Source organism: Ceratotherium simum, chromosome 14 (genome assembly GCF_057802395.1).
Source record: "Ceratotherium simum simum isolate JZ-2026a chromosome 14, ASM5780239v1, whole genome shotgun sequence".
NCBI lineage: Eukaryota > Metazoa > Chordata > Mammalia > Perissodactyla > Rhinocerotidae > Ceratotherium > Ceratotherium simum.
Genome location: NC_141913.1, coordinates 22,319,584 through 22,345,914, shown reverse-complemented (window position 1 = coordinate 22,345,914; position 26,331 = coordinate 22,319,584). Strand labels below are relative to the sequence as shown.

The following is a 26,331-nucleotide window of genomic DNA, read 5'->3' as shown; positions in this document are numbered from 1 at the left end:
TTTTTTTTTCCCCCTCTCTGCCTATCCATTTTTTCTTTCTATTATTTTTCCCTTTTTTCTTTTCCCTCTTCCACACCACCTCTGGGCGGAGTGTAGATCTGATGTTTGTATTAATCTGTTTATCCTAGGAAATTTTATGCTTTGTATTTTCACTTGAAAAAGTAAATTCTCCCCAAACTCTTTTTTTTTTCACTTTTAAAAGAAACACCAAATTTCTTTTAAGTAAGTTTATTTATTTATTGCTGGGAAAGATTCACCCTGAGCTAATATCTGTTGCCAATCTTCCTCTCTCTCTTTTTTTTCCCCCACCCCAAAGCCCCAGTACGTAGTTGTATATTCTAGTTGTAATTCCTTCTAGTTCTTCTATGTGAGCCACTGCCACAGCATGGCTACTGACAGGTGAGTGGTGTGGTTCCATGCCCGGGAACCCAACCTGGGCCACCAAAGTGGAATCTGCCAAACTTTAACAACTAGGCCATCAGGGCTGGCTCATGGTTTTTTTTTTTTCACTTTAAAAGAAGATCCAACTAATAAAATTGCTTGATATTCATTTAGATTTAATTAAAACCCACTCTGCTAGAGCTTGAAGAAGAGCAAGCTACTGTGTGTGTGGGGGAGGGTGGGGGGAGTGAGTGCACTGAGCCCGTTCCCTGCCCCCCATCAAGAAGGGCAGCACAGGAAAAGGGGTGGGGGTTACACAAAATCTCAAGGAACTCTGGAGGTTCTTTCAGAAAAGTTATCCCTCAGGGAACAATAGTTCATTGCTCTCCAGGAGTCTTCATCCCCAACTTTCTCAGTTGACTGTAAAACATCCTAGAGATCACATACCTGGGGTTTTACTCACAAAGAGGATCCTCCAAAACTGGTTTCTTCTTGAACAAAACTCCTGGAATGCCTCAGGTCACTCTCAATTTAGGAAAGATTTAGTATCAAATAGGGATTATCTTGTTAAGTAGGAGCAAGTGCGACCTAGGTAATTTCACAACCAGAGACATAAGTTGTCAAGGAACTCACATTCTGAAGGTGATGACTTGAAGCTCAGAGAGCTAAAGGACTCGCCTGCCATCACATGGCTCATCAGTAGTAGAGCCTGGGCTAGAATCCCATCCCTGTTGTTCAGGTTAGGATGACAAGTTGCCACGGAGCAGGAATCATGGGCATATATCTCAACACCTGCAAAGTGCAATCTGTTTCATGTTCCAAAAGTTCATGATCAAAGCAAAGAGAGTCAAAAGTGGGATTTGCTAGGTGCAATTTAAATGAATGAAGATATGATGCACCTACAACCCACTGTCTTTTCTTTATGTAGGTGAACTGGCTCTCTTTAGTAACAGTTATAATAGGTCAATGGCAGATGAGGATCACCGAGTGCTCATTTTTACAAACTCTTCTGTAGTATTCCAGAGATTTGATGACTTCCTTATTTTCCCAATGCTTTCCAGGAAGAAGTATTCTGTATAGAAGATCTACATAGTGCTTATCTTCATGAGATACGAATAATTTAGGTGCACTAAAGTATTTCTCACATCACAGCTTTTGTTCTGCTTGGAGAGGCACTGTCCCCTATCTGTCCTCTAGCTTCCCCGTTCCTAGTACTAAAACCCTTCCTATTTCTCTCTCAACTTAATCATAAAATTCAAGCATTTGAGGGCCTAGGTCACTTAAGATGATCTAGTCTAGCAATGTTCAAACTTCTTTTAACCACAACCTCTGGTCAAAAATATAGTTTATGTCACCAACCAGTACACAAACACTTACTTTTACTGTGTGTGATTAGTCTGCTATTTCCTTTTCTTTTATCTTCCATTTAATTCCATTAAAAATGTTTGTCTAGATAGGTGTACTAAATTGACTTCATGACCCATTGTTGGGGGGTGTGACCCATAGTGTGAAAGATACTGGTTTAATCCAAGTCTCTAGTTTTACAAATAAGCAAAGCAAAGTGAACAGATTTGAATTGACTTATCCAAGAATTGGACCCAAATATTAATAGAATTCTCAGTACAATTATGCAGAGCTGCAAGCCTTAGGTAGGTAGAAGTTAAAGCATCTAATCATTTTTTCCTTCTGACAGGTTGTTAATATCTCTTTATGATTTTGCTTTTAGAAATATAGATTCTCCCATAATCTACAGCTAGTAGAAGAGATAATTTTGATAACGTTAAGAAGTGATTGAAGAAGGATAATTCAATCCACGAGTATTTCATTCCACAGGCATTTATTAAGTATCTAGTATGTGCCAGACACAGTTTGGGCCTAGAGATACAAAGATGAATGAGATGGTGAAATCTTGGACCAAAGTGTGCCCATAAGCAGGGAAAGACAGTCACTAATTCAATTCATGCTGTGAAGGATTTTACATGATTAATTGGGCACGTGAAATCGACAAATATTTAATGAATGCTTATAATGGTGACTGTATTTTCTAAAACTCAACCTGGTCTAACAAGAATGAGCACATAAGGGGCAACGGAGAGATGGTTTTAAGTTAAGACTGAAAGGGATGGTGATAATAATTATGAATCTGTTCTGGAAATCCAGTAAGTATGGTTATGATTTATTATGCATTCAACTCTAAGAATCACCAGTTGCTCCGAATCTCAAAACCCATTATAAAGCATTTTTCATTTTGACCACATTTTCTAATTGACAAAGTGATGGATGTTTTCTCTTTAAGTATTCACTGCTAATCAGTCTGACTATCGTGGAGCTCAGTAGTTCCAACTTCAGATTTCATTTCTCAGCCTTTTTCCTGTTAAGCTACATGCTTTTCTGTCTTAGCTAAGGGCACGTGACAAGTCCTTTGCCAAAACATGCAATGAACTGAATACAGCCGTGTCTTCAGGGAAAGGACACCCCTTTCGTTTCCACAGAAACCATAATTCCTAAGCCAGGGAGATTTTGTGTTGTCTTTTCTCCCTTAACCCTCCTTTTGCTCTCTAGGGGAGGGAAGAGTGTGGGAGGAGGAATCCAAGAGGAGTCTGCCGCCCTCTTGACATGCTGAGTTTTCCTTTCTGAAGCATCCTGTGGTGCAGGGCAGAAAGGAACTGTTGACTTGGCGAGAGACTGGGAGAGGCCAGAGTTAATGGAGGGTAGGTGTCCTGTCTCCTCTTGTTCCCCTAGAGAACTGCTCCCTCTTTCAGATTCTCATGCTTGCTTCCTCCCAGCAGAAAAAAAGGCTCCTGGAGCCTCCCATTAGAAAATCTGAAGTTTGAGGGAGGAAGACACCAATTACTTAAAGTAGTCAATTTGCAGAATATGATGAAGAATTTTCCTTTTCTTTTCTTTAAATAATCAATTATTTTTCACTGATACGTTTTATGAAATTGGAGTGAGTGAAAAAGTGTTAATGTTCCAGTTAACTTTTTATAGCACTTGCTGTGTGATTTGGTCCTTAAGTACTACTAGATTTCAGTAGTTGGTGGAAGCGTCTTGACTCTAACCATGGTGTGAAGATTATGCTGCTGAATGAATAGATGACAGCCATCAGAAACAGTTAATGAATCATATTTGCTTGTGATATTTGTTTGCGGGAATTTGCACCTCAGCTTGTAATTGTTGTGAAAGGGATTACTGGTCCCAAATGTTCCCTTAGGTGTCCAGGTCTTCTACCCTCTCTGTTCAAGGTTTAAACAAAACATTTTATCTTAGTTTTTCAATGTCACTTGTTAACAGTAACTTCTCTCTTGCCAATATCTCAGTGCAAGTGAAACAGAGAATGTAAATTCCCTAAGTTAAGGGAGGCAGGGTGGGGGTGGAGGCATTGGTTTGAAACTATGGGAATGGAAAATAACAGGGAACAGGCTAGTACTTGAAATCCACAAATTCTGAAAGATCAGTCATAGATTAATGTATTCTGGACAGTGTAAAAATCTCAAATATTTTGAAATTAAGAACAAAGATAAGTAATAAGTGCTATCTCAGGATGAGATCTACCCTTGTCATGTCAGATCGTGTCCTATCTTTTGCTGGGAATATTTTTTTTTCCTCTAAAGCAATATTTAAATCTGAGGATCTTTCTTCGTGGATAATTAACCTAACTATCAACCAGCTTCCAGGTGGTACTTGGGAGATGCCAGTGGGGCATTGTGGTTTAGAGTATCTCATGTCTTTTTGGGGGAGAGATTTTTTTCAGACTTCACATTGTTAGATGATAATTTGGTACTTAGAAAATTAGAACCATAACTTTGTTTCTAGAATTATCCTATACATAGATCAGGGCCGAACGCTTTATAGATAGCAGAGCCTTTATTGTCTTCAGTAGAAAAAAATGAGTCAGCTTTATGACCATCAAAAATAACCCAAGACAAGGCCAGCCCCAGTGGTTAAGTTCAGCACACTCCACTTCCGTGGCCCGGGTTCAGTTCCTGAGCACAGACCTGCACCACTTGTCTGTCAGCGGCCATGTCGTGGTGGTAGCTCTCACACCAAAAAAAAAAAAAAGAGGGAAGACTGGCAGCATATGTTAGCTCAGGGCAAATCTTCCTCAGCAAAAAACCCCACAAAAAAAACGAAAAAATACCCTGGGACGACTTAAGCCTTGATAGCAGAGGGTATCTTTCTAAATATTCCTCTATAATGCCGGTATCCTTACAAAAGAATATAAGCTTCATAATGATACGATATATCTATTGTGTGTTATAGTTATGATTGTGCTTTGGTGTATAAGATGTTTTCACTAATATCCAGGATCTTGTTAATAATGTGTTATAATGTATAGATTCTAAAATATTTGCATAGTCTTTGATCCAGAAATTTCAATTCTAGTGGAAATCATGCAAAGCACATGCAAAGCCCCAGATAATTATTTTCAATGTGAGAGGAGTGGAGGAAACCTCAGTGTCCATTCATGGGATGAAATATCCCTTAAATACTTTTACAAAGAATTTTGAATGTAAAAAGTCAGCACAAACTTGTATATATAATAATCTCAACTTTAAAATGCTATGCAACAAATCAGGGTGTAGAGAAAGAGTGTAGAGACTAAGTAGCAGTCAGGAATTCGGGTTTCTTACCTTGTCAGCTGAAGGGTAGGAGGACTGTGTTAGCATTAACTGAAAGGAAAACTATCTTGGTGTTGTCTCTGGGTAATGGGAGATGATTTCCATTTTCTTGTTATATTTGTATGTTTTCTAAATTTCTACGATAAGCACACATTAATTTTATACTAGGAAAATAATCAATGCTGCACTAATAGCAAAAAAAATAGCTTAAAATCTTAACACTGTCTTTCGATTTCGTTTCTATTCCTTATAAATGTAGAAAGCATATTATTCGTGAGATGAAAGGCTGGTCTTTGTCTCCATGTTCTGCTCTTTCAGCAGATAGTCCTCCAGGGAGTGTCCTCCAGTTTCAAGGGCATTTGCTGGGCTTGGTGTCTTTAGGTTACAGTGCCATCTTTGGGACATAACGGGCATAACTGGTTGCCGCCATTTGCTGATGATGTGAAATGCACAATTATCACATGATTTTGTGATATGGGCAGTTAATTCGTCAGTTATCCCAAGGATTATGGTGCATAGATGAAACCCAAATCATCCCCTCACTGTCTTGGTTCACTGAAACAACGTCCTTGCTGATCTGCTTACCAGCAGCCTCATCCCCCTCCTGTCTGTGCAGGAGCAAACTTCACAAGTTATTTAAATATTTCAACGGCTCTCTTTAACTTTCAGATTAAAATAAAAATTCCTTAGAATGTCATACATATTCAGGCCTTGTCTATACAACCGTCTTCCTTCATTCCCCAGCCTTACTGAACTACTACTAGTTTTCGGAAGGAGGTAACTTCTGTGTCCACATCCTCTGTTTCTCTCCCTCTTTCCCGTTCTGTTTTATTGGCCTGGAATGCCCTTCCTATTTCTTCACCTGGCTATTTCCTGTGGGTCCTTCCAGAGGCAGCTCAAAGATCATTTCTTCTGAGAAGCCTCCCCATCCCCACTGGGCTGGGCACCCCTTTTCTTCTCCCAGAGCCTTCTCATTCATATCCCTTGTGTAACACCTGTCATATTGCGTTTTAACTCTTTACTTCTTCCTGCATCTGCCTGTGAGGTCCTTGATGGCGCGGACCCCAGTTCACCTCTCTGTTCCTAGCACTTAGCTCACAAGTAAATAGTGAAATGCTCAAAAAACATTTAATGAATGAATGAATGAACATTGGAACTAGGTCATGGTGATTCCCATATCATTTTTCTTTCTCTCACTTTTCCTCATGTATAAAAGGAAGATGATAAGGTGGGTTAAATGAGAAAATGTTTGAAAAGTAATTAGCATAATGCTTGGCATATAATAATAAATATATTTTTTTAATTCTTCTCTCTTTACAACCCCTATCTAGTTTCATGTTCCCCGCACTTGGTGGCTCATGCCTCACTGATACCAAAGTCCCCACCCAGTCAGTGACTCCCTATTAAATACACAATGGAGACTTCCCAGTCAGCCAATATTTATGCTGATCCCATGTGTGTGCTGTGACTTTTGTACCAACACCTCATCATCACTCACCGCACAGATTCACTGCCTCTCTATTAAGCACACTCAGAATCTCTCTTACCTTTAACTCAGCCGTCTTACTAATCACAGAGAAACTCAGCCATTTGGGTTTCCAGCCAAAGTGTGGTCCTGTTTTTAAGAAAAAATTTTTCAGTGTTTAGATTCAATCTTTTATAACAACAACAATAAATACAGGTAGTCCTCAATTTTCATTTGTTCCACTTTCATTTAACTCACTTTATCCATGTTATATATGAGCCCCCTTACACTGCTTTTCTGACGCACAATTCAGCCTGCATATGAACTAATGAACAAGCATTTTGTGCTAGCACCTGTCTGCCTGCCAGCAGTTCAGTACCAGACGATCGCCATCCTTATCTGTAAAACAGAATTTATTAGTGTAATTATTGGGATGGTTTTATTGCCCTTTCTCTTATTATTTAAAAAAAATAATAAGATACCTCATGAATCTTTTGTTTATTCACTTTCCTAACAATACACAAAAGCACTGGCAATTCCCACCGGTAATTCCTTCCCGCTACGAACTCAGTTTCTTCAGTCTTCCTGTTATTTCAAAGAAGCTGAAATAGAATTTAAAGAAGTTGTCTTAGAAAATTAATTTCCATTATCTGTATTTAATATTTAGTCCATCCTTAAAATATTGTAACCACCGTTTACACATGATAACATTTGATAAAAAAAGTAAAAAATTATACCATATTTAGTGACAATAAATGTTGGCTTTAATGTTCAGATTAAAATAAAAATGGGAATGGGATTTTTCCAGGTAACATCATGTAAGTGTAATGTTTTGGGTTCCTTTATTTGTTTTTGTTTTGTTTTGTTTTGTTTTTTTGGTGAGGGAGATCAGCCCTGAGCTAACATCCGTGCTAATCCTCCTCTTTTTGCTGAGGAAGACCAGCTCTGAGCTAATATCTATTGCCAATCCTCCTCCTTTTTTTTTTTTTTTCCTTCCTCAAAGCCCCAGTAGATAGTTGTATGTCATAGTTGCACATCCTTCTAGTTGCTGTATGTGGGACGCGGCCTCAGCATGGCCGGAGAAGCGGTGCGTCGGTGCGCGCCCAGGATCCGAACTGGGGCCGCCAGTAGCGGAGCGCGTGCACTTAACCGCTAAGCCATGGGGCCGGCCCCCTTTATTTGGTTTTGATGGTTGTTTTGAGAAATATATTATGATGAAAAGTAAAGAAATTTTATCTTAATATTGGGAAGTCTATTTTGTCCCCTGCTGTATGATTTTTTTAAAACTTTTGTTACTGAACTTATACATAAGAAATAGAAGAAATGGTTTAAAAAAAAAACTATCAATCAACCAATGGCTATAATGAAAAGTAATCTTATTATCAGCAATCTCTCTCAAGTTTCCAGAAGTTTTAACTTCTGAAGTATTTATCCTGTGTAAAATCACTTTCTTTGTAACATTTTAGAATTTATTTTATTCAGCTTTACCAGAATTTCTTTCCTAAAGCACATGAGATTGTTTTAAATAACTTTATTTTATAATTATTTTCTACAAAAGGTAAATTTCTCCTGAAATGTAATAGTCTTTGTGAGCCATATACTTGCATTTTCTTGCTAAGGGTAGTATTTACACCAACTTTTCAAAGATTGTTCAAAGGGCTGCTATCTAGAGGCCACACTGTTGAAATGCAGACTTTTAGGTGCTTGAGAGAATTTGACTATATTCTTCACTTCCAAAATTAATGAGTGCACGCTATGTACTAGACATTCTACTAACACTGGAGATACAGAAATGAGAATAATATTGTCCTGGTCTTGAGATGCTCACAGGCTGGCAGGCATAGGAAAAATAGTGTGTTAATTGCTGAAGGGAGCAAAGGAGAGCTAGCTAAGCAAACAGATTGGGACAGTGGAAGAGATATCAAGAAATGCTCCCAAGAAATAGCAATGCTTGAGGTGAGTGTTAAGGGGTGAGTAAGAAAAAGCTAAGTGGATGAGGGGAGTGAAGAGGGTTCCCGATTAAGGAACCAAGGTGGGGCAGAGTAATAGAGGTATGAGAAAGCATGCCTTATTCTAGAAACTGTAAATAATTCATACACCTCACCTAAAGTAATAAAAAAGATCAAGGGTATTCAATGTACAAATACTTTGATTAACGTGTAGAATGATGGATTAGAGTCACTTTAGTCAACACAGCATGGCCTGCTCACCTCAGTGGAGATCTAGAGGATGTCCCTGGCTTTGGGGCCAGCGAGCTCCCCTTGGAATGCTGGCTTTTCAGAAGATCCTGACCACTACACTAGGCTCTCTGCCTCAGTGATTTGGCCACGGGGGTATCTCTGTGTCATGGTGATCAATAGCACACCAACTATCACGAGGACTCCTGAGGGCTGCCCCAGTGTTGTCTCATAAAATAGGACCTGGCCAGTCACCAGCACAAAAAATGTCACTGGTTCCTCATTTTCTACCAAGTTAAATCCAAATCCCTAGTGGAGTTCAGGATCCTCTACAACCTGCCTCTCACACATCCTTCCAGAATTAAGTCAAAAGAATTCGATATGTAAGAATAAGGTCTTTGGAGTTAGGCTGTCCTGGGTTTGAATTTTAACTCTGCCACTCATTTAAGCTCTAACATAAAAATAACAATTTCCCTTAGCTTTACTGTCTTCATCTATGGCATGGGTATAAGTCATACTACATAGTGTATGTACAATACTGTATGTACTATATACTATGTACAGTATGTACAATACACTATGTATAATACACATAGTGTATTGTACACATTGTTTTGAGAATTCAATAGGATAATATATTTTGAGTAATTAGTACAGTAAGCATCTATAAAATGGCTATGTAATAATTTTATAATTCCTATTTTGCTTTAGACTATTTTTGTATTATATTCAATTTGATCACTTAATATTCTCTGAATATACCCTGTGCTTTTGATTTTTATACCTTTGGAATCCCTGTCAGACAAAATTCTACTTGGCCTAGCTCAGATCTCACTATCTTCAAGGAGCCTTCCTGAATTCCTCTAACTGAAATTAATTATTCTTTCCTTATTTCAACAGAAATTAGTACCTTTGGTACAAGAACTGTAGTAATAATTTTGTTGAATTTAAATCCAGTGGGAAGAGATGGTATTTAATTCCATAGTTTATACAACCTCTAGGATAATTTCTGGAGTTTATTCAATTGATTTGTTAGTTTATAGTGAGCATTTATTAGTAAAATAATGATTATATTGAGAAATTCTACCATTGGCCAATAAATTAATTACTCCAAATCTTAATTTATGGAAATGAGTCCATTCTCTTGTATTATACACATAATGATGAGTGATAATCACCTAGTAACACAATGGGGAAAGATTTTTTTTTTTTTTGGTAAAGAAGATTAGCCCTGAGCTAACATCTGTTGCCAATCCTCCTCTTTTTGCTGAGGACTATTGGACCTGGGCTGACATCCGTGCCCATCTTCCTCCACTTTATATGTGGGACTCCTGCCACAGCATGGCTTGATAAGTGATGTGTAGGTCCGCATCCAGGATCTGAACCTGTGAACCCCTGGCCACTGAAGCGGAGCACATGAACCCAACCACTTATGCCACCAGGCTGGTCCTGGGAAAAGATTTTTTGAATGTGTGTTTGTGTATGGAATACTGCATACACCAAAGAGAAAATGAAACATTTTTTTCCTTACCACATATTTTTTATTGAAGAAATATGTAAAACATTATTACATTCACTAATACATTGAAATCAGAAATATCTAGTTCAAAAGAGGGATTTTTTTTTAACTAATTCTTTTCTGAAACAAATTTATAAATACTCTCTGTCTTAATGTTATCCTTTCCCTTCACCTGATAAGACTTTTCTAAGAGAATTCATTTATTCATTTAATAATGCTATCCCCTCAAGTAATTCCATGGGGCAGGAGATAAGACTCGAACTATATGCTATTACATTTATTAAGTCTCATTTCCAAGGCTTCTGGGTTCACTTTCAAACCCTAAAGTAAGTGCTCTATCATCTTTATCTCCCAGATAAAGCAATACCCTAACTCTTAAGCAGTGAAGGGGAAATCTTGCTTTATTCTTTCTATTTTGTTTGAGATAATGTTTTTAAAATACACTAGTTTCAGAGGCTTGAGTCATATATGAGCGTTACTGACCATCTTGGAATGATGAAGGAGTTCCTCCTCAGTGATAATGATAAGAGAGGAAATGAAATGGTTCTGGTCTTGTCTCCATGGGTAATATAGAGGAAGGCATTCACCAGAAGTCGATTTCCTCTTTTGGAAGCATCTTTAGATCTTTGCATATTGATAGAGAGTTAGAAGAAAAGGTTCACAGAAAAATGTTCTTACTCTTCTGACAAGTGGTTTCACCTCCTTTTAAAATTTTAATCTGGCAGTTAAAGCTCAGTACTGTTTTATTCTTCATTTCTCAGATGTCATAGTATTTTCAGTTCTAATCCCATTAGCACCTTATATTTAATTGTTCACTAATTATTTCATAATTCTTAGAATTATTGGCCTAATAGAATGCAAACTAAAAGAAATATCCACATCAAGATATGTCACAGGCTTGAATGCACACAAGATGTTACATGGCTGGTTGTTGATTGAATGTTAAAATGACCATGGCACCAGTGCTCCTTGGCTGTCTTATAGATTTCATCAAATTATAGAGCAACGAAATGTAGTAGAATCTTGGTTGTGAACAACTAAAGTAAGGAATGGCTGTAACAACTGGCATTACATATAATTTGGAAAATATTAGAAAACATATAACTCACCTTTTGGCATTATGATGTTTTAGCCATTCGGCACTTAAACTTCACAAAACCTATTTTCTTTTTTTTGAGAGATGCTTTTTCTTCCAATTAGGAAATAGCAAAGATCATGCAACAGGCCAAATTGGACCCTCTCCACGTCTGTTGAAGTGATAGTATTGAGAAGCACACTGGCCAGGGTGCCTGAGCAACAGGTTCAATTTTTTTTTTTTTGTGAGGAAGATCAGCCCTGAACTAACATCCATGCCAATCCTCCTCTTTTTGCTGAGGAAGACCGGCCCTGAGCTAACATCTATTGCCAATCTTCCTCCTTTTTTTTTTTTCCCCCAAAGCCTCAGTAGATAGTTGTATGTCATAGTTGCACATCCTTCTAGTTGCTGTATGTGGGACGCCGCCCCAGCATGGCTGGAGAAGCGGTGCGTCGGTGTGCGCCCGGGATCCGAACCTGAGCCACCAGCAGCAGAGCGCACGCACTTAACCGCCAAGCCACCGGCCAGCCCAACAGGTTCAATTTTTGTACCACAACTAACTGGCTGTGGTCGTTTAACCTCTCTAGTTCTAGATTCCTTTTCTGTAAAATGAGAAAATTGGGCAAGAGATCATGTAAAATGCCCCCAATTCTGTGAAAGTTTTATTTCTAAAGGAACAAAATTAAACAAGAAACACCACAATTATTCCCTTCCAAAAGGAATAAGCCCTGAAAATAAGTTTATTTCATTTACATTGTCTCACTGGTCACATTATAGTTACTACTACACAGTTTACATATTTTACAGAATTAAGAAAAACTATCTTGCTGGAATTTCTTTTTCTCAAGCTGGTTTTATGCCTACTAAAAATAAGCAATCTGTGCATGTGTTTCCATTTCATTCATTCAACATAAGTAGCAGTGTTAAAAAGAAAAACACACTTGGTAATGGACTCAAATATTTTGTTAATTATTCTTGATAGGAACTCAAAGCTATATCCCCAGAGTTTTACTTTAAGTCTAGAAATGAATTAGAAGTTCTGTGAGGACAGGAATCATGTCTGTCTTCTTCATCTATATATTCACAGACCCAAGACCAGCACTCAACACATAGTAGCTTCTAAGTAAATATTGTTGAATATATGCATAATTACAGAGGTGCTTTTGGAGAATATCTGGCTGCCAAAAGAAAGCTCTATGACTTAGGTCAATGAAACTGATTAAACCATAGTTCATATGGTTTTCTGGCGTGATTAGCAAGATTAGGGAAAAAATTTTGTGTAAGGGGGAGAACCTCTAATACTTCTCTAAGAACTGGTCCTACTGTAGTATTGTCATAATTTTTTTTGCTATTCTAAATTAATTTACAGTTAATGATATAAATCAATAAAGTGCAATAAAATTCATCCATATTGATTTATGTATATGTGTATATATGCATACCTATACATATATATATATAATTCCTTTTGATGAACCATTTTCAGTGATGCATTCAGCTGGCAAACTCTTTCCATGTATTATATATATATATTTTTATTTTTATTTTTATTTTTTTATTTTTATTTTTTTCCCCCCAAAGCCCCAGTAGATAGTTGTATGTCATAGCTGCACATCCCTCTAGTTGCTGTATGTGGGACTCAGCCTCAGGATGGACGGAGAAGTGGTGCCTCGGTGCACGCCCGGGATCCGAACCCGGGCCACCACCATCAGAGCACGCGCACTTAACCACCAAGCCACGGGGCCGGCCCTCTTTCCATGTATTATATTAAGCATGCCCTAAATATTGCATATCTTGAAAAACTGTTTGAAGAGACCAATGACTTCAGATCTCTAATGATAGATGCTCCATCTTCCTTTTCAGTTTCCTTTTGGAAATGTATATTTCGTTCACTTTTTCAATTAAAAATTTTTAATAGAAATATTTCTCTAAAGATAAAAATGACTGATGAATGCAGGAAGACTTCTTTTGCAACCTTCAAGAACAAGGGTGCCTTGGTTTACATGACCAGTTCTACAGGCCTGAAGGCCTCTAAGATTCACCTTATGAGTTATGTGCTGTTTACTAGAAAGTATCAAAGGATGTAACACACTTTCTTCAAGTTTTTTGGTACATTATTTAAAATCACAAAGAATTAAAAAAGGCTTATCTGAAGTGCTTAGCCATATTTCCTCCCCAAAAGATGTAATCAAAGAGTAGCATTGAACATAGAATATTTGTTGACTGATAAAATGTTAAAAGTCGTTCATTATACATCTTTGATGGATATATTGGTGGTTACAAGGTGCAAGTTCTCCATATAAATACTGACCATGAGGCACTCACTGTTGAGTGTAATGTATGTTACTATAACGTGTTACTCTGTGTCGAGATGTCATTGGGGATGTGGAACCAATGGTTTGGCTTATGTGAATGTCTGGACCTACCATTTGTGTCACTTGAATTTCTGGCCCTACCAAAATACTGCCACTCGTCACAGGTCCCACACAACCGTCCGTCGTGCTACTATTGCTCATGTCAGCCCTACCAGGACTAGACTGCACTCTCTCAGCATAGATTACATTGTGTGTGTTGGCTAACTCAGCAGGTACACAAATATCCCCTTGAACGTCATAGATAGGTGCCATTACTGTTTCGGTTACTACAACATTGGGTGCCAGCTGAGGATCAAAAACAATTGTAGTGGGTTGTGCGCATTGATCAGCAGTAGCGTAAGTCTCAGTCACTACAATATCCCTGTGAATCATGGGTTCAGGTATTGCCATTTCTGCCTGGAATTCAGCCTCCGAGAGAGTCATTCCTGAAGATTCATTAACAAAGTAATTAGGTCCAAGTAAGGGGAGGTCGGTACTGATAGGTATACAGGCCTGCTGTGAAGGAAATGGTTCTATTTCTGTGTCTAAGCAGATTTCAGCAAGAGTCCTAAATTTTGGATCTAAAGTTTCCATGTGGCTTTCATCTAAATCATCCACAATCCAACTGCAGCAGCCGATGGAGCCCACAGGAGACCCTGCTCCCTCGTGGTCGTAAATGAACAAGCAGTCCTTTGCTGGCCGACCTTCATCTTCATCTGCATAAGCACAGGCTTTCTAACATTAGAAGAAAAATAGAGAATTAGAAGTTTCTTTTCTCTTAATCAAAGAAGAATAACAACAAAGCGTTAGAGACATTTGATCTAAAAGATTTTATGGAATGAACTGAGAAAAACACTGCCTCTTTGCTGTATTTCTAAATAATTGGAATTTTTAAAGGAGAGCAGTGTGCATTAATGGTGCATAGAATTTGAATAAAGATGAATTTTTCTTATTTGAAAGCGAATAGATGATAATTTCTACATTTTATTCAGACTGAATCTAAGACAATGTTTTAATCTTTTGGATTTATGGTCTTTCATTTCTGAGGTGATCTAGACATAATAAAATATAGTTATGGTAAAAATATTTATTTAAGGAGAGATATTTGATCAACTTAGACTAAAAGCACGTATAAAGATGTAAATATCTCTAAGCTTCAGAGACTTGTGTCAGAATGTTCAGTGAAGCTTTACGTGGCTTGAGTGAAGAGAGCTAGGATGTCTCTGGAGTTAGGTTAACAGGAGGAAGGCACTAAGAGGCGATCTGCTGTGATCTTCAAATTATTTTTAATGACAGACCCTTTAAATGAAATCCTAGGTAGGAGCCTGACCTGCCTGCCAGCTCTCTCCCCCGTTTCCTTCACCTGCTATGGCCCTTGGTGGGTTCCATGAAATCCCATCAGGCCTGCCCAGCACCATCTGAAATCCCCTGATATAATCTGATCTGCTTTATTTTATGAATAAAGTAATCAAAGGCCCAGAGAGGGTGAATGGCTTGCCCAAGACCCGAATGGTTGCAGAATACAACTTCAAACCCAACTATCCTCTTTACACTACATCATGTGCTTTCCCTCTGGTCTAAATTCTACCAATAGAAATGAATGATTTTAGGTCTTGAAATCAATTATTTGCGAGTTTGATATTACCTTCAAACTTTACTGTTTAATATTTTAAATGACACCTCAATAATAGGATAATCCCATCTTGCCTGGGGCACAGATTAGCTGCTGGGGTGGGTGGTGGTGGTGTAAAAAGTGGCAGGAAGATGCACTGGTACTGTTCTGCAGAGGCTTTACCTGGCAGAAGGAGAGACTGCGCCTACCACCTCTGAAATTGAGTGCTATTTTTTGCGTGTAGAGCTAAAATGTTTGAGGAAGGATGACCTCAGTGTCCATAGAGAAAGGAGAATGCATTTTGATCTTATTTGTCCTGTAAGGAACCAATTGTAACCAAAGGAAAAAATGCCCAGTGCAATTTTGACATTAATGGTAAAGCTTCTTTACTATTGTGATTTTTATGAATGATTCATTAAATATAATTTCTATGACATTTCTATGACACATATATAATTTGTGCCCATTTGTCAAATGTACCTAGTGGTATTGATCGCTTATTTAAATAATCGATACTATTCATGCACAGCCTGCAGTGGCATTGGTAACCACCAATTTTAAGATAGTGCTTACAATTAAAACAACATCTGTAACATTTTTTGTTAAGAGCAGTGGTGAAACATGTAATACTATATAGGGAGTAAAACAGGCTAATTGAAATATGAGATAAATAGCTAATCAGGTGAAATAAATGTACTAAATAGGAATCCACAAGAGGATTTATCTACCTTTTGTGCTGTCATGTTAGGCCAACCCAGTGCCTCTGGAACTGCCCTCTGTGGAATGCTCATAGACCGATGATCCTTTCTCTTAGTGAGGGACATGTAGCGGATGGGGCACTGGATAGGGAATAGGAGACCTGGGTTCTAGGCCCTGATGTGTCACCAAGTCATGGTGCTGCTTTGTTCCTGAGTTACCACTCTCTTCCCTCCCCTGTCCTGGCTTTTAATTAATTTTTTCTCCTTTCTATTGGAGGCACCTGCAGAGCAGGAAGGACACCATAAAGAGAGGACTTGAATACACACTTTTTTTTTCTTGATCAGGATCCTTGTGCTTTGCTTTTGCTATGGGAAACAAAGTGGCAAAACCGGAAGGAAATAGAGGATAGAAAAATGGAAAAAGGGATTGGAGAGTGATGAGAGATGCTAGTATTAAGATGTATAATGTCAATTGAATATGAAATGCTTTAGCAAATTGTCTTTCTGTATTTTAAGGAGAAGTGAAATATTTTTTCTTCAGGATTGGGATAGAGTTAAGAATAACTGAATATATTTCAGAGGAACCTCCTGCCATTGTTATTATTAGTATTCAGTCTCAAGACTATTTTGTGTAACTGTGTGCAGGGGCATTACCTCAGAGAAATAGCTGTCCAAGAAGGCCACGTTCAGGCCGGTGTCTGCATATTCCCGCTGCGTTCCTGGTGTTGAACTCCTCTTCCTGGCTGTTCCCACTGCTCCTCCAGCCACCAGCCCAGTGGCTGTCCCTGGACCTGTGTTGAGTTCCACTCCTGATACACCCCCTTCAACCGTTCCTCCGCCCGCATAGGTGTTAGTGTAGATTTCTGAAAGGAGAGGGTGATGATATAACAGTGCTTGAGTCGTCTGCATTGTTTATCCAGGTGAAACACTGCCAGCCGCTGTCTGCTATGCACCACCACACAACCGAGAGTAGGTACTGGAATGCTAGGTAAGGAACAATTTGAATTACACCCACAATCCCCAGGCTTGCCGATAAAATAAATGTAAGTAAACGTACAGAGGGAGCCAGCTATCAGACCCGGCCTTCCCATATTTGCACAAACTTCACCCCTAGACTTAAAGGTGTAGAACTAGCCAAGAGGAGTGGGGTTTCTGTGCCTGCACCAGTTCCTTCCTTCGCTGACTCTGGTAAGCTCCCCCGGCCTGTCTGAGAGGGCTTGCACACACTTGGCAACTCTCCAGAGCAAGGCCAGCCATGTGTTTGCAGAAACTGAAACTCATAGTCCTCATTCACCCTGGTGCTGGGTGGAGAGCTGGCTCTCATAGGAGCATGCAGTCACCTGAGGCTCCTTGCATCCAGAGGCCAGCTTGGGATACTAAGGAACCATCACTGAGAAATCTCGTGTCTGCCCTAAAATTGGGCAGCCTCTCTACTTTGCTCAATCATTGCTCAATAGCTGGGTATTTTTCAAAATTCTTGGGTATGTGTGGGACTGAAGTTAGGAGAGTGTAAGACTGGTGAGCCAAATGCATGTGTGAATTTAAGAAAAGTTCTTCAGTGTATTATTAGAAGAATATATTTGCTGCTTTTTCTTTTCTTTTTTTTTTGACAACTTGTATTACAAATAATGGCTATAGTAGCATTACTTTGTGCCAGGCGCTATTCTAATGTATATTTTGTGACACACACACACACCACACATATACGTACATAAATAACATATATAACATATATGTAATATAATATATATTATATACCATATGTAATATATGTATATGTATGTATATGTGTGTGTGTGTGTGTGTATATATATATATATATGCTCATTTACTCCTCACAGCAACACTTTGAAGTAGGGACTATCATAAATTCAATTTCAAAGATAAGGAAATTGAGGCCCAGAGACATTGAGTGTCTTGCCCAAGGACTTATTACTAGTGAGTGGCGGAGCTGGGAATCAAACTCAAGCATTCCGTTCCAGAGTTTGCCCTTTTAATTGCTACACCATACTTCACTGTGTGTAATTTAAGACAGAAGGATAAAGTGGCCACTTCAAACATGTAACTTTCCCTCTAATTATCATCCAAGGACAGCAACAGATATGCTGGGTTTTTTTTAATAAGGTGCTTATACATGAACTTTGGTTGAATAATTTTGCAAATTTTGAAACGAAAAACAGATTTTGGTGTCCACTGACCAGAGGAATCCATCCGATCCTGGGTATTAGAGGCTGTCATTGTTACACCTACATTTGACACATCCTGAAAAGAGAAAGAAAAGATGTTTAAAATAAATGCTTTGTATTAAAAATTGACATCTTTTTATTTTTGTGTAGTGTATAATTGTGGAGACATGCTCAATTTCCATTGAAACCCCACGCCTCTCTGGAAAGTGACAGTCCACTCACCCTGTCCTCGGGATGGGCCCCTTCTATTCTCCATGACTGTATCACTCCTTCTCCCCCCTCTGACACAGGAGCAAACCTTGCCCCCAGGCCTTCTGGCTGCCTCCGTTTGCAGCAACACATGAGCAACAAGAGTGGTGACACTGCCCAAGGAAGTGAAAAGGAAGAGTTAATACATATTGCTCAATTTAGGAAGTCATTGCATGGATCATTTTTTGGAAAGTGCGGCATTACATTTAGAACCAAAGGGATAAATACAAATGTAAGAAAGCATCAATTTTCCCCTAAAGGATTGCGTATACATATCCATGTTTATAAATACAAAACCACCAATCACATAGACCTTTAGAGCTGGAATGGGGGGAGTTTGAGATCATGTAATCTGGGTTCTTTAGTGACAGATTAGGAAAGTAAGGTCCTTTCTTCCCTCTAGTCCAAGACTCCTGAACTGGTTGGTGGCAGATCCAGGATTCAAATCCAATTTTCTGATTCCTACTCCCCCATGTACATGCATGTGCATTTATATATGTGTATGTATACGCATAAAATCATCTGTATAACTTTATTTGTAAGACTATGTATATATGTGTATATCCATGAATAAGTATGTATTTACCTCCACGGGCACATGTATATGTGCAGGTACCTGGATATGTATATGTGCAGGTACCTGGATATGTATATGTGTACACATAGACCATCTCTGTGTATATATATATATATTTGCACATCCATATAGAAACAAATATATAGGAACCCATGTAACCAAACACCATATATACACATATAAGTTAAACACAAAATCAATATATGTAAGCAAGAGGATTGGATACAAGAGTCAGTTATGACTTAGAGATAGGACTCTTTATTCAACCCTTATTATATTTACATTTAAAAGCAATCAATCAAATATCACCCACTAGCTTTAACTGAGCTATCTACATTTATTATTTTAAGACTTTGTCTACAAAATATAATGGAAAATTCATCTCAATTCTACACTTTAGTTCATAAATATAGATGCTTAAGTTTTCTAAGATTCTAGAAGACACTCAGTTTAGTTCTTTGGATCCACTCTAGTTGCTTTTTATACTTTTCTAATGCCCTAGCATAACATGCATTCCACTGAATGGGTTAACTAGCAGTACAGAAAAAATCAAGGGTTTTCTTTCTTTTTTTTTTTTTTTTTGTGAGGAAGATCAGCCCTGAGCAAACATCCGTTCTAATCCTCCTCTTTTTGCTGAGGAAGACCTGCTCTGAGCTAACATCTATTGCCAATCTTCCTCTTTTTTTTTTTTTCCCCCAGAGCCCCAGTAGATAGTTGTATGTCATAGTTGCACATCCTTCCAGTTGCTGTATGTGGGACGCGGCCTCAGCATGGCCGGAGGAGCGGTGCGTCGGTGCGCGCCCGGGATCCGAACCCGGGCCGCCAGTAGTGGAGCACGCGCACTTAACCGCTAAGCCACAGGGCTGGCCCCAAGTGTTTTCTTGATTTCATTAAAAGTGTTAATTTGGCAGTTTTACCATCTGTACCGTGAACGGTGAAAGGTCAAGTTATACATCTCCAGAGAGCCTCCCAGAAAATGACTAGAATTGGTAGCCTCTAGGCAGCTGCCCCACCTACACTGTGTTTCTGTGCATTTAGATGTGTGCAGGGTCATGGATCATATGGACATAAGCTCTGTCTAACAAAGGCACTAGCTAATAAAAGGAAAGGAAAGTTTTCAACACAAACCAAATACAGTTACTGTATGCATAATCTCATTTGGAGCTAACATCAAAAGTCTTAGTTTGAGACCCTTTGGGAATATAAGGTTTGGGCCAGGATCCCTCCTCCCACCATCGTACTGCCCCTCCTGCTGCATAATAGACTCTGGGCTCCACCATGAGAAAAAGTGACTTTGTCCACAAGCATATGCCCCTCCTATTCTACAGTCAATTTAACGCTCATGTTTTCTTGGCTTGGTTAAGGAAGAGTCATGAAATGTTGAGTGCTAGCCAGCTTAATCTGGGTTTTTAACCCTGAATTGCACATTAGCTTCACCAGAGGGCTTAAACTTGCTGGTACTTGGGTCTCATCTTGAGTACTCTTGCTTGGGCGTGAGTAATTTTTAAAGACCTAGTGATTTTAATGTGCAGCTGGGATTGAGAACCACTGACTTCAAGTTAAGCTGATTCCTCTACTCAGTTGCTGTTAGGTCATATTCTGGGAAAATATCTCTATATCATTATGAAAATTGCTCATGGTCTTTGTATAGCCTTAAAAACTCAGATTATTTTAGGAAAGAATGTCTGCCCAAAGTCAGTTGTCATTTTTTTATACCTCAAAATGATAATGTTTTAGTTTCTATTTATCAATTAAAACATATTAATATTAGAGTTTGAAGAATTTAGTCAGCTTTAATTTTAGAATCCAATTTTTGATCTCCACAAAATCTAAGTATTGCAGAGGCAACCTAATATGCATGAAGTATTTCTCCTCTGAGGACCTACATGTTTTAAAAGATGGTTTAGGGAGAGGAGGACCCTTTTTGAAATTTTTGCTTTGACCACGGTCCTAGTTCAGACACTCATCTGGAACCCAGAGGCTAATTCTTTCTTCTAGGCTCTTGCCCCTAGACAGTGATGTTCCAGCTCTATCCATTCCATATGGACCCTGCTTCCTACGACACCAGAGTGAGCAGGTCACCTGAGCTCACATGTCCTCACTGACTCCTCGTTGCCTGTGGACTGAAGCCCAGAATGTTCGGCCTAACGCGAACGTTCCTGTGATGGCTCCCAGCCTACCTTTTAGCCTCTCCACTTCCTGAGTGTGCTATGCCCTTCCATTCCTCTCCCTGTTTATGTTTGTGTTGTTCCTTTGTCCTAGATGGCCTTTCAGATTTCCCCACACACCAACTTCCTTCTAAGAAAATCCTCAGCTTTAGCCACCTCCTCCATAAAGACTTCCCCAAACTTGCCACTTGGGCTTAATTGCTTCTGCCTGTCTACTCTTAAAGCAGTTTGCTGAAATTTTCATTATAGGATTTACTTCATGCTTTGCTATATTATACTTATGGATTTGCATGTGTTTCCCATCTTTATGACCCTCATTAACCCTAGACTTTCTTAGTTATCATTATTGAACAAGTACATGTCCTTATCAGTCCCATTGTTTATTTCCAAATTTCCGTGAAAATTGCTAGAGATACCAAATAGAAATGTCCAAATAAACCTAACCATTCCAGTGGGCCTGGTTATATTCTTATTTTGAACTGTTGAAAAGAAGGATTTAATCCAGTACTTACAAAGCAGGAGTAAGAGGCCCAGCACAATCATGCCAATCCCTGCCTGTCCGAGACCAACATTTGAACCCCCAGTTCGGTCATCAGTGACAGGCCCATATATGTCACCGGTAATAGAGCTGCCATGCCCGGTGTAGATGCCCGTGGTAGTAGAGTACAAGCACATGTGGTTGTTGTCACAATCGCAGGCCTGCAATGTCACTATCTGTGCCAATTCACACTCTCTGTTATAGCTGTCCCTCACTAGGATTGGGATTTTGTAAATTTCATGATGTAAAGTCTGCGCAGCCGTCAGGATTGCAGAGGTAGCTGGAAAGAAAGAGACGAAAGAGAAAATAAATTACAATTCCTTGGGGTAACCCTTCCTAATTCCCAAGACTAACTTAGGGCCTGATTTTTTTATGCTGCCTTAGTCACAGAGCTCCCTGTACTTCTTGTTCTTTTTTAACGTTTATAATTAATTGTTCAAGACTGCTTCCTGCTGGATTGTTATTTCTAAAAAGAAGGCTGGGACCCTGCTGCTTATTTCCACAGCAAAAACACTTGGCCTGTACTATGCACTTAATCAATATTTGTCTAATGAATGAAGAATATTAAGGTGAAAGGAAATATTAGAAGTCTTCTATTTAGTATTACAGATTACAAATACCCTCCTTAAGACTGTCGTTTGTCTCTTATTCAACATTGCCCATTCATTTAAAATTATTCTAATAACTATTATTCTCCTAATTCTTTGTGTTACCATTGCCTATCGATTTTTTTTTTTTTTGGTGAGGAAGATTGGTCCTAAGCTAACACCTGTTGCCAATCCTCCTCTTTTTGCTTGAGGAAGATTGGCCCAGAGCTAACATCTGTGCCAGTCTACTCCTAGTTTGTATATGGGTCGCCACCACAGCATGGCTTAATGAATGGTGTAGGTCCGTGCCTGGGATCTGAACCCGTGAACCTGGGCCACTGAAGTGGAGTGTGCTGAACTTAACCACTATGCCATCGGGCCGGCCCCTGCTTATTGATTTTTATAGAAACTATTGCTTAAAACATTGGTTGAAATTTATCACCCTAATGAGGGTTTAGAGATGATTAAATTTACACCTAAATCAAGAATGGTAATTATTAATCCATAACACTCAATAATTATTATTATTATGATTTATTACTTTCAGTTAGTTATATGAGAAGCCAGCTATGTCTACAAAAATGTAACCTGTGCACTAAGAATTGAATAAAGCAATGCCACAGCATATTAGGTGAAAGTTTATTCTGTTCTTCAACACCAACCTTGAGAGAGGGCTCTAGGAATATTATCTCTAGTATGATTATATTTTTTACTGGAAAATCTATATCATTTAAACACCTTTACCAACCTCCACCTTGAACGTTTTTTATTATATTTTTACTCATAATATCTAGGATCTGAATGAGGAAAAAGTGGTTAGAAATTATTATTTAAGAATGGGATATTGGGCTTGATAGGGAGAGGTGAATTCAGAGTTGTCTTGACTTTAATGGAATTGCTTTAATATGCTTAGCTTTTTAAAATTAAAGTGGTTTTGTGGAAAAGAGCTAAAAAGCTTTATGGTACAAAAGAGTTGCCTATTTCCTCCTTTGACTGAATCCTTAGAGGTGGCATTTTTTTCTGGCATTATTTTAGGGTTTGTCCTTTCTGTGAAAGGAGAAGCTTGGTGGCTTCAGAGAGGTGGGAAGTATTTCCTCTCACTTTCGGCTCTGCAGTCTGACCCCCATCCTAACCACCCCCACCCCCCAAAGTCTTTCCTATTTCTCTAAATAAATATGAGATTAGGGAGCTATCTTAGCTCAAATGAGGTCCTTTCACAGCATTTCATTTTCTATTATACATTTAACGTTTCAGGAAAAAACCACAAAGTATATTGTGTTATGTTGCCTGAAATTTACTCTCAGTTTTTAACAATGTCAGGCCTTCATTTTTACATGGCAACAATTAGCACAAACACACATGCTACTTTGGGATCTTTACACTTTACATACTTTGGTTTATGCATTCTGTTGTATCTAAACCCTTTACATAATTCTAATTTTAATGCTGTATAGTACTACATCTTAATAATGTGTACCACAGTTCGCCTAACCATTCTTCTACTATTGGGCAATTTGGATATAAATTTTTACCCTTACAAATAAGTCTGAGCTCATAGCTCTTTATAAAAACAGTGTCATTGATCTTATGTGGTCCTAAGTGAGTAGAAAATGTGTAACTGTATCTATGGGCTACCAGAGTTTCAGAGACATTTAAGTGACTTGCTTGAAATAATTCAGAATAGGGAATTGTGACATCTGTTGAGTTTGTCAAGGGTTCTGTTTATTTCAAACTGATCAAATATTGGTTTAGCACCCCACCTATATAAAATCATGGATAAACTGATATTTACATACTACTATGTGTAATTTCAGTATTGATAAAACATTTTTATTTTGATTTCAGTTCAAAATTTTCCCAAATGTCCTAAAAATGTATATGAAAGATTTTTTTATTTAACATGAATATGGCAAGAATCATGGAAAGAAAGAGAGAATATTATTACATGACGACTAATTATTTGCTAATTGTTTTTGCTTTTGGTCTTAAAGTGTGAGCAAGTTTGCATTCTCCTTACCGCTTATCGATCTGATATCCCATAAGTTAGCTGTCCCTGGAGGCTGATCATCAACACAGAAGGTAAAGGGAGACCCATAAGAATGGTCATTGACAGAGATAAGGATGGATGGAGAGGCAATGCAGATGGTGTCTTTTTCAGCAAAAATGACCGGACAGTAATCATTGACATCAGGAATTTCAATACATATGGTTCCCGTAGCTGTTTTACCAGAGCCATCTGAAAGAGCAAAGCATTATGGGTGTTGGGGTAAGTGATGTCAGGGAGAACATTCTTTCTCATATCCCGTGACGATGCCACAGCGTATAGGGATAGTATGAATGAGTCCTGATTTGGTGCATAACAGGTTCCTGCCTACTTCAATGACCTGAAGCCATTCTTGCCTTTGCTGGCTGCCTTCCAGCCACACTGGCTTCTTTTTAGATCTTTGAACAAGTTTCTTCCTAACTTGGAACTCTTGTGCATTCCATTCACTCCTCCTAAAATGTTTTTCATTCCTATTTCATTCTACTAACTCCTACACATCCTAAGATACAAAATTAAATGTCTTTCCTCAGAGAAGGTTTACTGCTTTCTGTTCCCACTCTGGTCTAGTGGTTAAGATATGGTGCTCTCACTGCCACGGCCCAGGGTTGTTTCCTGGTCAGGGAACCACTCCACCTGTCTGTCGGTTGTCATACTGTAGTGGCTACATGTCGGCTGTGCAAGATATGCCAACAGTATTTCATATATCAGCAGGGTCACGTGGTGGACAGAATTCAACAGAGCTTCCAGACTAAGGAAGCTGGCCAACCAATTCTGAAAAAATTGGCCATGAAAACCCTATGAAAGCAGTGGAGCAAGGGAAGGTGAGAGGATGGTGCAAAAAGACCAGGCAGGGTTCTGCTCTGCTGTACACAGGGTCCCTAGGCGTTGGAATTGAGTAAGGACACTAACAACAAATTCCCACTCTGTCCCCATAAATGAGACCCCCAAACTAGCCTAGAGCCTTCCATTCAGGATGCTTATTGAGTCCTGTGTTTGTGAAAATAACCACAGTTGAAATTAAATAATTATTTGTGTATTTTTTCTTTCTGTTTTCACTATTTATTTTAATTTCATCCGTTCGATGCTATTCCTCTCTGAAATGGCACTTCTGAAAACAAATATAAATTTATTAGATTTTTTTCCTAACACATTTGAAACAAATTTTGGGTTAGTATAGTTTATTAGGAAGGGCAGAGGACCAAAAAATAGGAGTCTGGGCTTTTATTCCACTTTTCTACTTTATGTTCTGTTACAATGAGTAAAGAATTATTTTGTTTTTAACTTGTGAAGAATCTTAGTTTTCTCATTTGTAAACTAGAACATTATCATTAGGGTATTTTACTAGGTCATTTTTCAGAAGTTAATAAACTTCTTTTCAAGATGTTTTTTGCATGCATGTTTTTTGCAGTCATTTAGTAAGTTGAATGATATTCAACCAGGAGCTTATCTATATCCTGCATGGTTTGTACAGTATGTTCTTATACCCTATTCAGCATTGGACTTCTAGACTCATTAGAGAGACATCAGATTATCCCATAGACTGTTTTCTGTATCATTCTCTGATCATCTGGAGCTTTCTTATGGCCTCGTGGTGTGGCAGCTCACAACGTGCAGTAGCTGTTGCTGACTGAATTTGCTCCCTGATGGCATTTGCTGTAGGAAGTGCTCTGCCTCTTCACCTGGTGGCCAAGCATCCTTGAGCAAACTTATCTGAACCATCTGGATGGCTCTGTGCTGGTGCAGGTTCTCTGCTTAGGTGAATAAACAATGGCTCTTACTTTTAGTTTTCTGTCGATACATTTTGATAGTTTCTGTCTCTCTCTTTATTCACTTTAAATGATTAATTTTTATTGTAGTTTTTGAAGATTTTCACATGTGACCAATGCACAAACATAAGCTGAGATTAACACGGTTAGAATCCATTCAGGAACAGGCCTTCTAGAATACTGATAATAAATAAGACTATGTTATTTATATAACTGACCCAGATGTTAAAAGTGACACGTGCAGGATGAAGACCAGAGTACATGGATTGTAATTGCTTGGGTATTATCATGGTTTCTTATACCACCCATTATT

At 38.6% G+C, this 26,331-nt stretch overlaps 1 protein-coding gene and 1 long non-coding RNA gene across 2 annotated transcripts in view; one reads left to right on the top strand and one right to left on the bottom strand.

The window, feature by feature from the left end:
• LOC147915275 (uncharacterized) overlaps positions 1-26,331 on the top strand; it is a 156,092-nt gene that overhangs the window by 58,842 nt on the left and 70,919 nt on the right. The window lies entirely within an intron of this gene.
• The window catches only part of DSG4 (desmoglein 4), a 60,675-nt gene continuing 47,904 nt past the window's right edge, over positions 13,561-26,331 (bottom strand). The window contains 6 exon segments of the mRNA XM_087439395.1: positions 13,561-14,328; positions 16,558-16,766; positions 18,102-18,165; positions 18,312-18,451; positions 21,596-21,901; positions 24,226-24,444. Of these exon segments, the coding sequence (XP_087295521.1) occupies positions 13,561-14,328; positions 16,558-16,766; positions 18,102-18,165; positions 18,312-18,451; positions 21,596-21,901; positions 24,226-24,444 (1,706 nt within the window).